Genomic DNA, 14118 nt, shown 5'->3' with positions numbered 1-14118 from the left:
GCTAATGCCCACCCCTGCATAGAAGGAAGTGTATGGAGAACCGTCTGTGCAGAGAGCCTCCCCTGTAGGCTCAATCTCTGGTTTGAATACTGACTTAGTTGCAGCCTTGCTTGGGGTTTTGGACAAATTATTTTCTCTTTCTGGGACTCTATGTAAAATGTTCATACCCCTTGCTAAGGCCCTGGGGCCGGAGGGGCAGCACCAGTTCTCATGCTGCCATCAGAACTTATTCCACTTTCTCTTGACAGAGATTACCTTCTCCTTCTGCCGTCTGTTTGAGAAGCGCCCGGCCCAATTTCTGCCTGAGATGGTTGCTGCTATGAAGGGCAACTCCACACTGAAGGGCCTCCGGCTGCCGGGGAACCGCCTGGGTGGGGGCAGGGCCCTGAGGAGGGAGAGGGGGAAGGAGCCAGTCCTTTGACCTAGAAACTCAGTGGGTGAAGGCATACACCTCTCCACTAGGAAGACGGGGGTTGGGATATAGTTGTGCTGGGGCTTTAGGAGTCTGGGCTTCTCCCCAGCCAGAACTGGGTTGGGATACCCTTGTTCCCTGTTCTTGGGTAGAGGTGATGAGTATTTCTCCCCTTCTCCCCAGGGAACGCTGGCCTACTGGCCCTGGCAGATGTATTCTCAGAAGATTCATCCTCCTCTCTGTGTCAGCTGGATATCAGGTACATGTGGGCGTGGGGAAGGTGAGGGGAGGGCAACGACAAGGGATGGAGCTGCAGGGACACAGACCAGGGATTAGTTGACTCCTGGGTGTCTAATCCTTCTCACCCCTACCAGTTCCAACTGCATCAAGCCAGATGGGCTTCTGGAGTTTGCCAAGCGGCTGGAGCGCTGGGGCCGTGGGGCCTTTGGTCACCTGCGCCTCTTCCAGAACTGGCTGGACCAGGATGCAGTCACAGCCAGGGAAGCCATCCGACGGCTCCGGGCCACCTGCCATGTGGTTAGCGACTCGTGGGACTCATCCCAAGCCTTCGCAGATTATGTCAGCACCATGTGATGGGCCCATGCCTCACAGGCCCATGCTCAGTACCATCAGCTTGCAGGGGCTGAGGCATGGGCTGCCCAGAACTCCCAACCACCAATTCTATCTTTCTCTTTCTGTCACCTTTTTTCTCTTTTTTCCTTTTTCCCTTGCACTGAGGTCTTGGAGGCCTTGATGGGGCCCTGCAAAGGCATTCCCACAACTGGGTTTAGAGCCTTTGGGCTCCTTACTCAGTACCCGGGGCCAGGAGGTCACAGTGGTCATTAATCACTGAGGACAGCCCCCACCCCCTTCCCGCCCCGGGGTTCCTGCTTTCCCTCCTCAAGCAGTTACCCAGGCTTTAGTGAAGTGTAGGAGTGCCCACTACCAGGCCTCTCCTCTACTGGGCTCACCATGCTGCTCCCAGGCCTCAGTCCCTTTCATACCTTTATTCCTTTCTTTTTTTTAACCAAAAAAGTTTTTCTTATAAAATAAATTTTGGGCAAACATCATGCAGCCCTTCTTGATGATTTTTCTCTCAGAGAACAAAATTCAACAGTGCCCTATGGGGCGGGGAGCCCCCTTTCCCCAACTCCTTCCTCTAACAGCTACACACCAGACCAGCTGGTTATCAGTGGAGGCCCCGCTGCTCCTCATGGGAATGCTGGTGGAAGACGAAGGTGATGGCAGTGGAAGCAGCATCCCAGGCAGCCTGGAGTACCTCATCCTTGAGCCCCCGCTTATCAGTGCTATGGTTCCATTGAGCCAGGTCTGAGGTGCAGTCAGAACCATCAGGGGGTGGCCAGACCTGGTGGTTGTTGACACAGCGGCGGCAGCGCAACCTGCGGGCAGAGGACAGAGCTGTGGTTACTGTAGATCCCATCTCCATGCTGTGTAGGGTGTTCAGAGGTAATGGCCAGCAGGGGCACTCCACCCACCTGTCATGTGTGTCACTGAGGCTAGCCTCATCCAGGGTAAACAGCTCCTTCAACTCGCCTAGAGAGAAGTGCCGCTCCACATCCTGCTCCTCATCCACCACACAGCTGCTCAGTGCCTTCTTGTGGCTCTGACGCTGAAAGATCTTCTCCTCAATGGTTCCTGCCTGGGGGGGGTGGGTAGGGGTGGAGGCCAGGGCTAAGTCACCTCCAGACACAGGGGGCAGGAAAACCCAGGGGTTGAAACTATAGCCACCCAAGAGAAGGGGAGATGAATGAGAAGAGTCTTGCAACAATACCTCTGTTCATCTAAGCCAGCGGTCCGCAACCTTTTTGGCACCAGGGACCAGTGGTTTTGTGGAAGACAATTTTTATACGGACTGGTGACGGGTGGGTGGGTGGGGGGTGGGGAATGGCTCAGGTGGTAACACGAGCAATGGGGAGCCCCAGATGAAGCTTTGCTCGCTTGCTGCTCACCTCCTGCTGTGCGGCCCAGTTCCTAACAGGCCGTGGACCAGTTCCAGTCCCCGGCCCAAGGGTTGGGGACCCCTGATCTAAGCCCATTTTCCCAGTCTATCTTTTGGGAATATGACTTGTGCATGTCTGCCCACCCAGGATATTTTCTGTACTGATGGAGGATTCCAGGGCCTCGCTAAATTTCTTCAGGGTGGGCTGAGGTTTGTCTGCAACAGCAGATCTCCACACCAAGTCCAAATCTCACTCCAGTAAATGTCATTTGGGTATCCTATGCCAGGCCCTGTGCTAATGCCAGGATACAAAGAAGAATCAAATATGATCCCTATTCTTAAACTCATGGACTACTGGGGGAGAGAGAGACATATACTTGGTACAATGATAGAAATCTGTATAGGATACCCAGGGACCCACAAGAGGGATGGTGGAATGGAATAATGTTGAAAAGCTTGAAAGTAAGGATTATCCTTGAGCTGAATCTTGAAAAATGAATAGATGGTTTACAAGGAAAGAGAGAAGGCATTCCACGTATAAGAACAAAATCAATAAGCCTGGCCTACTAGAGGACTGTGAGGAGTTTGGCCTGTCTAGAGGATGGTAGGAGTATAGTACGTAAGAGCTGGGACTGAGAAAGCCCCATACTGGAGAAACTTGGATGCCAGGCTAAAGAGCTTGACCTTGTCCTGGAAGTGAAAAGCAAAATTAGAATTTTTGGAAAGCTCATTCCGGAAGTAGTTGTGAAGAATGGGTTATGATAAGACCAAAGGTAAAGAATTAGGAAGTCAGATGACTGTGATTTTAGTATGGGATGGAGAGGAAGGTTAGATTAAGGAATTCTGAGAAGGTAAAATCAATGGTATAATTAGAATCTGGTTAGGAGACAGAGAATGGTCCAGTAGGATGATACCCAGATTTGGGTTGGGTGGATAACAGAGCCATTAAATGACAAAATTCAGAAGGGGATACTCATAAGACATTTAAGTAGAAATATACAGTAGGTGATGGAAATATGGGTCTAGAACTCAGGTAAGAGATCTGGGCTAAAAAGTTACTTAGAGACTTGTCAATATAATGAGTGCATATAATCACAGCGGTAGGAAAACCAGAGTGGAGTTTCCAAAGAGAAAAGAATTTTAAGATTTGTAGCCAACAGTGTCAGATATACAAAGAAGAAAAATCAAGAGTCTCTTGTTTTAGCAATTAGGAAGCCAATATATCGAAAGAAGGTTCAGTGGCATAACTGGTGAGATGAGTGAATAGGAGATGAGATGAAGTAAATCTGTAGGCTTTGGAAAAATCTGACAGTGAATGAATGAAAAGTAACCCAAGGCAGTCACTGCAATAGGACAGAGGGTTGAGAAACTTTTTTTTTTTTTTTTTTTTTTTAAGCTAGTCAAATGAGAAACTTGTTTTTAAGGTGAGAGCTACTTGACAACGTTTACAGACTTCAGGGGAATAAAGGAGAAACTGATCAACTAAGAAAGGAAAGGATAGGAAAGGGGTCTAGAGCAGAGCTGGAATGATAAGCCTCGAACAGAGAGGAAGGAAATGATTTTCCTTTGAGAACGGAAGGGAAGAGCAGGTGTAAAGACTGACAGAAGAGAGGAAGTTAGGCAAGAGAATTCAAGCTTGGTAGCCTACATTTTCTCTGTGAAGTAGAAGACAAAGTCTCTCCAGAAAGAAGGAAAGACAGGGCCAGGTAGGAAGCTTGAGGAAAGTGGTGAAGGCTTGAAGTAGCTGGTGAAGGAAATGAGATATGGCCCTGCTCAAAATGGAGAATGAATCTGTGGTAGTGCCAATCTGTAAATGCAAGCTGTATCTGGCGCAGAAGCTGAAGCTGAGAACAGCTATAAGGATCCACATGGAGTAGGTATTAGGGGAAGAGTGCCTGAAAGGATGCACAATGAGGATCAGGCTGAATAGAAAGGGAAGCCAGACTGGGAGGAGCTGGGGCGGGGGTAACTAGGGACATTAGGTTGAAACAGATATAGGAGGTATGAGAAAGCTGGAAGGACAGGAAATGAGAGTAGAATGATAGGTATTAAAGTTCTGGGTACTGTGTAGTTTTGGTACTGTTACAAGTTCCATACTGTGGCCTTGGGAATAACGCGAGTAAAAAAATGAGGGGGAGGACTTCCCTGGTGGCGCAGTGGTTAAGAATCCGCCTGCCAATGCAGGGGACATGGGTTTGAGCCCTGGTCCGGGAAGATCCCACACGCCACGGAGCAACTAAGCCCGTGCGCTACAACTACTGAGCCTGAGCTCTAGAGCTTGCGAGCCACAACTACTGAGTCCGCATGCCTAGAGCTGAGCTCCGAAACAAGAGAAGCCACCGCAATGAGAAGCCTGTGCACCACAACGAAGAGCAGGCCCCACTCACAGCAACTAGAGAAAGCCCATGAGCAGCAATGAAGACCCAACAACGAAGACCCAATGCAGCCAAAAATAAATGAATAAATTTATTATTTTTTTTAAAAAAAGGGACTTCCCTGGTGGCGTGGTGGCTGGGAATCTGCCTGCCAATGCAGGGGACACGGGTTCGAGCCTTGGTCCAGGAAGATCCCACATGCTGTGGAACAGCTAAGCCCGTGCGCCACAATTACTGAGCCTGTGCTCTAGAGCCCGGGAGCCACAACTACTGAGCCCGTGTGCCACAACTACTGAAGCCCACGCACCTAGAGCTTGTGCTCCGCAACAAGAGAAGCCATTGCAATAAGAAGCCCGCGCGGCGCAACGCAACGAAGAGTAGCCCCCGCTCGACACAACTAGAGAAAGCCCGCGTGCAGCAACAAAGACCCAAGGCTGCCAAAAATAAATAAATAAAAAATAAATTTTTTTTTTAAAAAAAGGGGGAGTTAAGGAGGTCATTAGAGATGAAGTCAAGGAAACGTGAAGGCCAGAGTGCTGGAAAATTGCAGGTCCTTGAAGTCAGCCAGGATGATAGCTGGATTTGGGGAAGAAATGAAGACTGAACTGGTGTCCAAAGTTATTGATGAATTAGGTAAACAGCAGAAGGTAGATGACTGTAGCAAGGAAGAAAAGAGGGTAGTCAAGACAACATGAGCTTCAAAAGAGGTACTATACGATGGATGGTCTGACTGATCACTGAGAACTTGGAGAATGCCAATACCACTTCTTAGCCCCGTGGGACATGGAGTATGAGAAGACTACAAGGCAAGCGGTACAGAAGAAATCAGGTGTAAGAGAAAGCAAGTGTCCTGTGAAAAGGATGAGGCCACAGGGGAGTTTGTTAACTACTGCACAGGCATCCAGAGGGCATAGTAAGAAGGATCTGAGGAACAGGGTAGTGAGAGAGGGAAAGAAAAGAATAATAAAGAGCTCCAGGCTAAGCCCATAGCCTGGCCACTGTTACGGGCAGAGGGGCCAGAGAGGCAATAAGAAACAAACCAAGGTGGTCCTGAAAGTCTTATTCCACGACCCACACCTATGCTGACCATTATCACCATCCTTACAGAGAGCAGGCGATAGATATAGCAGGTCTTCTTTTGACCGTCACGCCAGACCCGGGCCATGGCTTGTTCATCATTGGCTGGGTTCCAGTCAGGGTCAAACATGACCAGTCGGTTAGCCCCAATGAGATTGAGGCCACAGCCCCCAGCTTTGCTGCTCAGCATGAAGACAAAGTCAGGACTCTGGAAAGAGAAGAAGGAGAAAAAGAACCACTTACAGCCCAAACTAAGAATCTTGCTCAGCCCAGCCAACTGTTCTCTCATGTGCAGACCAATTGTGAGGACCACCAGTTTGCCTACCTACCAGCCAATTTACCAGCCCACAAGGTCAGTTCCCAGTACAGCCATCACCAACCAATCAGCCTAACCCTACCACACCCACCAGAAAAAAAAAAGTCAAGAGAGACCTAAAGCAGAGCCCCTTTGTAGATTCTGTCAACTCTTAGTTCTGATGTTATTGCATTAGTGGTGTGGGAACAGGAGCTGTGCACTTACGGATGGATTGTTGAAGCGCTCCACAACCTTGGCTCGCTTCTTAATGGACATTGTGCCATCCAAGCGAACATATAAGTACCTGAAGGGGAATCCAAAGATCAAATCAAGAAGGAAGCAGAGCCCCCTTGGAGCCAGAGCTACTGAAGGGACTGAACCAACCATGCTTGAATGCTGTTCATATACAGCCTGAAACCCTGAACTCCCAAAGGGAGTGGCAGGGAGCTAAGGGCTAGGACTGTCCTATGGAGTACCAGAAGGACAAAGAACTATTCTGCTTGGAGATGGAGTTATGGCCATTGCAGCAATAAGGAAACAGACATCTTCTGGAAAGTCCCTCCTGCTCCCACATCTTGGTCCATATCCACCAATCAGAACACCTACTTTTCCTAGGGGTACAGTAGGAGAGGTACCCCTTTGACAGCTCTTCCCTACCTTCGGGCCCGGCAGAGTTTCTCAAAGAGGTCCAATGTCTGAGTGTAATTGGACACCAGCACTACTTTGTCACTGCTGCAACTTCGGGTCACCGCCAGAATGTAATCAAGGACCAGCATCTTACCTGGGAAGATCAACAACCATCAGCACCCAATGGGCCATCCCAATGGCCCAGGATTCTTACTCATGATATTCTGCCATGAGACAGAACAGATCTAGCACAAAGAGACAACCTCCCACCCCTCTTCCCAGAGGAGCCCAAAGACTGGTAGGAAAGGACTCACCTGACAGCTGAGGCTCTAGAGCCTTGGAGCTATAACCAGGGGGAAATACGTCCAAGGTACCTTCAAAGCCATCCTCTTCCTCCACACACTTGTCATAGATTAGAGCTGGATCTGAAAAAAACTCCAAAATGCCAGCTACATTGCTTTCAGAAGTTTCCACTTCAATGCTCGTTAGAACGCCCTCTAGAAGCCTACCCAGACCTTCCTCACCACCAGATTTGCTTGTTTCCAAATCCCAGTGTGCAATCAGTGCCACCTGGGATCATGAGTGGACAATTTTGCTCACTAGTGTGTTCTGTGTTCTCCCAACAAGAGGCGAGCTATACCAGACAGGGCAAAGTTTGTTATTTTTCCCCCTGTCCAATATTTTTTATGCATATGTGTGTGTGCACACACTCTCACGCACAGTCCTATATATTCCAAGCATCAAGCATGGGTCAGGCAAAGGATAAGCTAAATTTTCCAAAGCAAAGGGTCTGGTTTAGAGTACACAATACATGAGCTCATGCCTTGTGGAGGCACAGAATTACATGTGGCCTCTATGAGGACTATGGACAAGTTTTAGTGAAGGTGGTTGAACTACCTTCCTTGCTCACTCTCACAGAGGACCCCAGCGCACGGATCCAACTCACGATTACATAGTTTCTTTAGTGAAGTGATGGAAGAAAGGGATGACACACTCATATTGCCCTCACGCAACTCTTCTGCTGGCTTGGCCTGTCTCAAAAACCTCTTGTATAATTCAGTCTGAAGGGGTGTCAGCCTGAAAAAGAAAAAGAAAAAAAACAAAAGGAGCTGGGTCAGCAGGAAATGCTGGACCACACTTCTGCCCTCCAAGGACACACTGAGAGCCCAGCCATACCTCAGGGACTGAGCTTTTACCCACTCACTCCACACCCCTCAGCTGAGTTCAGTACCTACAACAAACCACCTGCTCCATCTTCACAGGCAGATATTTAGAAAGGATATCAGATGTCCTCCGTATCAGGCACCTGGGAGAACAAGACAAAAAGACAAGGGGCTGATAAAACTGCCACCCAAAGGACCAAGACTGATTTTCTTTTGTAGTATCAAATGTCAGAAACCCATCAGCCCTATGGCAAAGATATCTATACCAGGGTCTCAGTCACGGGAACAGAGACCCTTTCAAACAGTCTAGCTCAGACGGACAACTCTCTCTTCCCCTTCAAAAGGTCAGCTGGGGCTTCCCTGGTGGTGCAGTGGTTGAGAATCTGCCTGCCAATGCAGGGGACACGGGTTCGAGCCCTGGTCTGGGAAGATCCCACATGCCGCGGAGCAACTAGGCCTGTGAGCCACAACTACTGAGCCTGCGCGTCTGGAGCCTGTGCTCCGCAACAAGAGAGGCCGCGATAGTGAGAGGCCCGCGCACCGCGATGAAGAGTGGCCCCCGCTCGCCGCAACTAGAGAAAGCCCTCGCACAGAAACGAAGACCCAACACAGCCAAAAATAAAATAAATAAATAAATAAATAAATAAAAATTAAAAAAAAAAAAAGAAGGTCAGCTGCCTTTCAAGAGAAGGCAGAGGTCTCCTACTAAGCCTGGTGCTCTGATAGGGGAAGTAAGCTGTAAACCACTGAGCCCTTATGGGAGTTTCTGCTTGCATTTGCCCAAATGCCTGCTGCCACACGGCCCAAGGTTCAATGAAAGTATGCCCATACTACCTGTCAGACCAGGAAGGACAGGATCAGGCACCTAAGCAGCAGCTCCTAAGAGCACACTGACTCTCCTTCCTGCCATCTTAACCTGGGAGGGAGGTGCCTGTTGGCAAAAGCAAGACTCTTCAGGAAGCAGATCATCAAGTATACATAACTACAACAGAGGACTCCAGAATGTACCTGCCCCTTGAGCTATGTGGCCCCCCTGGAGAGAGCCTTGTCAGCCTGGGAGCCATACCCATCCTTCAGATCTACTACTTGTCACAGAAAGCTATGGGACGTGGGAAGGGACGCCTGATGCTTTAGGTGTGAGACTGACTGAGAGGAAACTTCTGAAGTACTAACAATGCTCCAAGGGATATTTTGCTCAGGAAGTCTAGCAACAGAAAAAAGCTTCCTCAGCAGGATGCTAAGCGGCACCAAACCAGACCACAGGGCCCAAGGTCAGGGAGAAAGCAGGGAATCAGCCTGCAAGACCCCTTCATTTATTCAGTGACTACTGTCAGGGCACAATCCCATTCTCTTAGGAGAATCCCAGACCTCAAGGCCAAGGCCACAAAGGATTGGCTTTGGATGGCTAAGGAGGCAATTCTGATGACCTAATGTGGGGGGACCCAAAGGGAGGTACTACTGTCTAGCCCACCCCCCCATTACCTATTCACAATGCTGATGAGCTCCCGCAGTCGCTCCTCTCCTAGATGCCTATCTTCCTCACTGGCAGCTGCATCTCGACCCTTCAAAATTGGCAATTCAAAATGCTTCTTGAACTCCTGGGCAGTTCCTAAGCATAGGAGAAAAGGCATTAAAGAATATAGAAAAGTAATGACTTTCCCACTGCCAGTAACAGCAGACTACTTTGTCACAGACCAACCTTCTATTCAGAACAACAAAGCTGAACAAATTATAGGCAATTTCTGTTTGAATGGATCAGGGAGCTACCAAAGCAGAAAAGACTTGAAAGGCCAAATAATAAGATAGCAAGTAGATCAAAACCCAAATATATAACTAATTACATTAAATGTAAATGGACCAAATAATCCAATTGTCAGACTGGATTTTTTTTTTTTAATAGCCCACCTATATACTGCTTATAAGAGATGAAATAGCATGCACAATGAAGTACAAGACAGTCCTCAACTGGGACTTCCCTGGTGGTCCAGTGGTTAAGACTCCACACTTCCACTGCAGAGGGCACAGGTCGGGCAACTAAGATCCCACATGCCATGCAGCACAGCCAAAACAACAACAAAAAAAACAAAAAACAAACAAAAAAAGACAGTCCTCAACTTACGATGGTTTGACTTATGAATTTTCGACTTTATGATTGTGTGGAAGCAATATGTATTCAGTAGAAACTATACTTCAAATTTTTTTTATCAATTAATTTATTTATTTATGGCTGTGTTGGGTCCTTGTTTCTTGTGCGTGGGCTTTCTCTAGTTGTGGCAAGCGGGGGCCACTCTTCATCACGGCGCACGGGCCTCTCACCACCGCGGCCTCACTTGTTGCGGAGCACAGGCTCCAGACGCGCAGGCTCAGTAACTGTGGCTCACGGGCCCAGCTGCTCTGCGGCATGTGGGATCTTCCCAGACCAGGGCTCAAACCCGTGTCCCCTGCATTGGCAGGCAGACTCTCAACCACTGTGCCACCAGGGAAGCCCTATACTTCAAATTTTTAATTTTGATCTTTTCCCAGGCTAGCAATATGAAATACCATACTCTCTCTTGATGATATTGGGCAGCAACAGTGAGCCACAGCTCCCAGTCAGCCAGGTGATCATGAGGGTTAACAACCAATATACTTATAACCATTCTATGCCCATACAATCATTCTGTTTTTCACTTACAGTATAGTATTCAATAAATTACATGAGATATTCAGCACTTTTTATAAAATAGGCTTTGTGTGAAATGCTTTTACCCAACTGTTGGCTAATTTAAGTGTTCTGAGCACATTTCAGGTAGGCTAGGCTAAGTTATGATGTTTGACATTGAATGCTTTTTTTCCTTAAAGGTGTATAATTATTTTATATGCCACATACCACTTTATTTTATGATTTTTTTTTGGTTGGGGTGCTGTGCCACATGGCATGCAGGATCTTAGTTCCCCAACCAGGGATCAAACCTGCACCCCTGCAGTAGAAGCATGGAGTCTTAACCACTGGACCACCAGGGAAGTCCCTTAAATGCATTTTTAACTCAAAATATTTTCAACTTACAATGGGCTTAGCGGCACAGAACCCCATCATAAGTTGAGGAAGATCTGTACTGATACATGCTACAGTATGGATGAAGCTTCAAAACATTATGCTAAGTATAAGAAGCCAAACACAAAAGGTCGCATATTATATGATTCCATTTATAGGAAATATTGAGAACAGGCAAGTCCATAGAGACAGAAAGCAGATTGGTAGTTGATAGGGGTTGGGGGTAAGTGAGGATAGGGAGCAACTCTTTAATGAGTATAGGGTTTTGTTTTGGCCAGGAATGTAAAAGGTCAGGTACCTCAAAAGAGGATCTCCAAATGGCCAATGAACATATTAAAAGGTGTTCAACTTTTTTTTTTTAAACAATCTTTTTTTTTTTTTTTAAATATTATTTATTTATTTGGCTGCGCTGGATCTTAGCTGTGGCACGCAGGATCTTCGTTGCCACGTGCAGGATCTTTAGTTGCGGCATGTGGACTCTTAGCTGCTGTACACATGTGGGATCTAGTTCCCTGACCAAGGATCGAACCCAGGCCCCCTGCACTGGGAGCGTGGAGTCTTAAACACTGGACCACCAGGGAAGGCCCAAAGGTGTTTGAGTTTTATTCAACATTAAATAAATGCAATGAAATATCACTAAACACCCACCCAGAATGACTAAAATTCTTTTTAAAATGTGTTCTAAAGATAAACATTGGTGATGCTATAAAGCAGAGGCCAGCAAACTATAACCATGGCCCAGCCACCTGTTTCTATAAATAGTTTTATTAGAACACATCCATGCTCATTCATTTACATTTTATGGCTGCTTTCATAGTGCAATAGCAGAGCTGAGTAGCTGTGACAGAGACAGTATGGCCTACGAGCCTAAAATAACTATCTAGCCTTTTTTTTTGGCCGCACTGTGCAGCATGCGGGATCATAGTTCCCCGACCAAGGATCAAACCTATGCCCCCTGCACTGGGAGCACAGAGTCTTAACCAGTGGACCGCCAGGGAAGCCCACTATCTACCCTTTTAAGAAAAAATTTGCTGGCCCCTGATGTAGAGACACTGGAATTTTCATATACTGCTGGTACAATCACTCTGGAAAACTGGAGTATCTACTAGGGTTAAACACATGCATAACATATGACCCAGCAATTCCACTCTTATGACAGAGGAACGCATACTATGCTCAGGTAAAAAAATGTACAAGAACGTTCACAGGATCATTATTCAAAATAATAAAAAACTGGAAACAATTCAATTGTCTATCAACAGTAGAACTAATAAATTCTGGTATATTCATAAAATGGAATAGTATACTAAAGTGAAAAACAAACTACTGCTATAGGCAATAACATGCATGAATCTCATACACATAATATTGAACAAAAGAATCCAGATGCAAAGGAAAATATGCTATATGATTCTTTAAAGTTCAAAAATGGGCACTAATAAACCCTTCCACAGATATCTATGTGTAAGAATTGCCCAAGCTATGGTTGCCAGGGGCTGGGGGGAGTGGGAAATGGGGAATTGCTGCTTAATGGGTAGAGTTTCACTTTTGCAAGATGAAAAAAGTTCTGGAGATGGTTGGTGGTGATGGTTGCACAACAATGTGAACGTACTTAATGACACTAAGTTGCACACTAAAAAATGGTTAAAAACAAAACAAAACTGCCTAATACAGAGTCTGCTCTGAGGCCAAAGCTCTTGAGAGGCGGCTAGGGTGTGATGAGCAAAAATGCCTGGGGATAGTAGTTCCATCCCCAGCTCATAGAGACAATGCCCTGCATAGCCCCTGCCACCTCTGCAGTGGAAAAAAAGACCAGAGTGGGCCTTGCTGAGTTGCTCAGCAGAGCCAAGGTCTCCCAATGGCTTTGCTACTCCTTGACATGAGAAGTCTTCCTAGAAGAGTGCCTAGTGACCCACATATAACTAGTGGTCTCTCCTCTCTCTCCTCAGCTAGCGTTACAATCCCAAGGCTAAGGCAAGGCTCCTCTCCAGTATATCAGACAAGGCCAAGATTCTTACCCAGGATTCCCGAATTAACAAAATGTACCAAGCTGAAATACTCAAGGAGATCATTCTGGATGGGAGTCCCGGAGATGAGGACCCGTCGGCTGGTGTTCAAGCTGTCCAGGGCCTGGTAAGTCTGATTCTCAGAGTTCTTGAGCCTGTGCCCCTGCAAGGAAATTAATTCTCACTTAGGCATGGGCACAATGTGGCCTCCCTAACAGTAGCAAAATCTTGTATAGACAGGCAAAGAGGAATCATGAGCATTACAGGTCCTGAGGCCTTGGGAACTGGGCAGGGGGCAGCAAAAGCGAGTTTACCCACTCTCTTGGGGAGAAATGCCAGGCTCAAGAGACAGACCTTCAGCTTCTAGATCAATGCTATATCCATAAAGCATGGATTCTCTATTTCTTCCCCTTCTCTTCCCTGCCCCAACCTCCAGAGCCATAGTATCCTGCCTATCCTCTTCAGAGATCATTCAGACATGTTAGAGACCCGTGCTTTCAGGGAATCCTCCCTCTGCACTAGCCCAACCATCCCAGAACCTCCTGAGCCAGATGCCTTCTGTATTAGTCTCCCAGCTATCAGTGCTAAGGGGACTTGGTCCAGGCTCCTCCTCTCCTCTTTCCACAGAATCCAGCCAGCTCAGAAATCTAAAAAAAGAGCCTCTCTCTGCCTCTCTTTGCATCTCTTCCCCAATCCCTATATCACCCACCCCAATACACACCTGTTACTTCTCTCTTTTAAGCCTTTTTCAACAAAACGGTAAAGGACCCTATCAACTTTCCTCTCTCCCCAAGAATCACACGGGCACGGTCAGGCCTGCGCCTTTTCTACCCCCAGCCCCTTTCAGCCCCACACTGGGCAGGGCACACAAAACACAACCACCAGTGAAAGAATGAACAAATAAGCCAGCCTTTCACAGTGCAATTAAACACAGACCCTCCACTGATTCTCCCATCTGTGGGATCAAGTCCAAGCTCGTTAGCTTAGTACTTCTCAGTTAAGGACCCAGCTGACTTCTTTGACACTCCACAGCTTGTCACAGTCCAGGAAACTATAACTCACCACTCCTAATGTTGGATCTCCTTAGGTCTCATTGCCCATGCCATTCCTCTGCCCACAATTCGCTTCCACAGGCAAATTCCTCAAATGTCACCTCCTATGCAAAGCCT

The 14118-nt window shown here is 47.3% G+C and overlaps 2 protein-coding genes across 5 annotated transcripts in view; one reads left to right on the top strand and one right to left on the bottom strand.

The window, feature by feature from the left end:
* LRRC41 (leucine rich repeat containing 41) overlaps window positions 1-1482 on the top strand; it is a 19151-nt gene extending 17669 nt beyond the window's left edge. For both annotated transcript variants that reach the window (XM_057540365.1, XM_057540361.1), the window contains 3 exons: window positions 249-371; window positions 596-671; window positions 787-1482. In XM_057540365.1, coding sequence (XP_057396348.1) covers window positions 249-371; window positions 596-671; window positions 787-1006 — 419 coding nt within the window. In that variant the 3' untranslated portion in view covers window positions 1007-1482. The remainder of the gene's footprint in view (window positions 1-248; window positions 372-595; window positions 672-786) is intronic.
* The window catches only part of RAD54L (RAD54 like), a 26553-nt gene continuing 13834 nt past the window's right edge, over window positions 1400-14118 (bottom strand). For all 3 annotated transcript variants that reach the window (XM_007164519.2, XM_057540370.1, XM_057540376.1), the window contains 10 exons: window positions 12962-13112; window positions 9392-9518; window positions 7978-8052; window positions 7693-7823; window positions 7061-7171; window positions 6777-6900; window positions 6345-6423; window positions 5853-6032; window positions 1909-2072; window positions 1400-1812 (listed from right to left, as the gene is read on the bottom strand). In XM_007164519.2, coding sequence (XP_007164581.1) covers window positions 1602-1812; window positions 1909-2072; window positions 5853-6032; window positions 6345-6423; window positions 6777-6900; window positions 7061-7171; window positions 7693-7823; window positions 7978-8052; window positions 9392-9518; window positions 12962-13112 — 1353 coding nt within the window. In that variant the 3' untranslated portion in view covers window positions 1400-1601. The remainder of the gene's footprint in view (window positions 1813-1908; window positions 2073-5852; window positions 6033-6344; window positions 6424-6776; window positions 6901-7060; window positions 7172-7692; window positions 7824-7977; window positions 8053-9391; window positions 9519-12961; window positions 13113-14118) is intronic.

The sequence above is a fragment of the Balaenoptera acutorostrata genome, chromosome 1 (assembly GCF_949987535.1).
Source record: "Balaenoptera acutorostrata chromosome 1, mBalAcu1.1, whole genome shotgun sequence".
NCBI classification, from domain to species: Eukaryota; Metazoa; Chordata; class Mammalia; order Artiodactyla; family Balaenopteridae; genus Balaenoptera; species Balaenoptera acutorostrata.
Note: the sequence above shows the minus strand (reverse complement) of the source record. Positions and strands in the feature narration are given on the sequence as shown.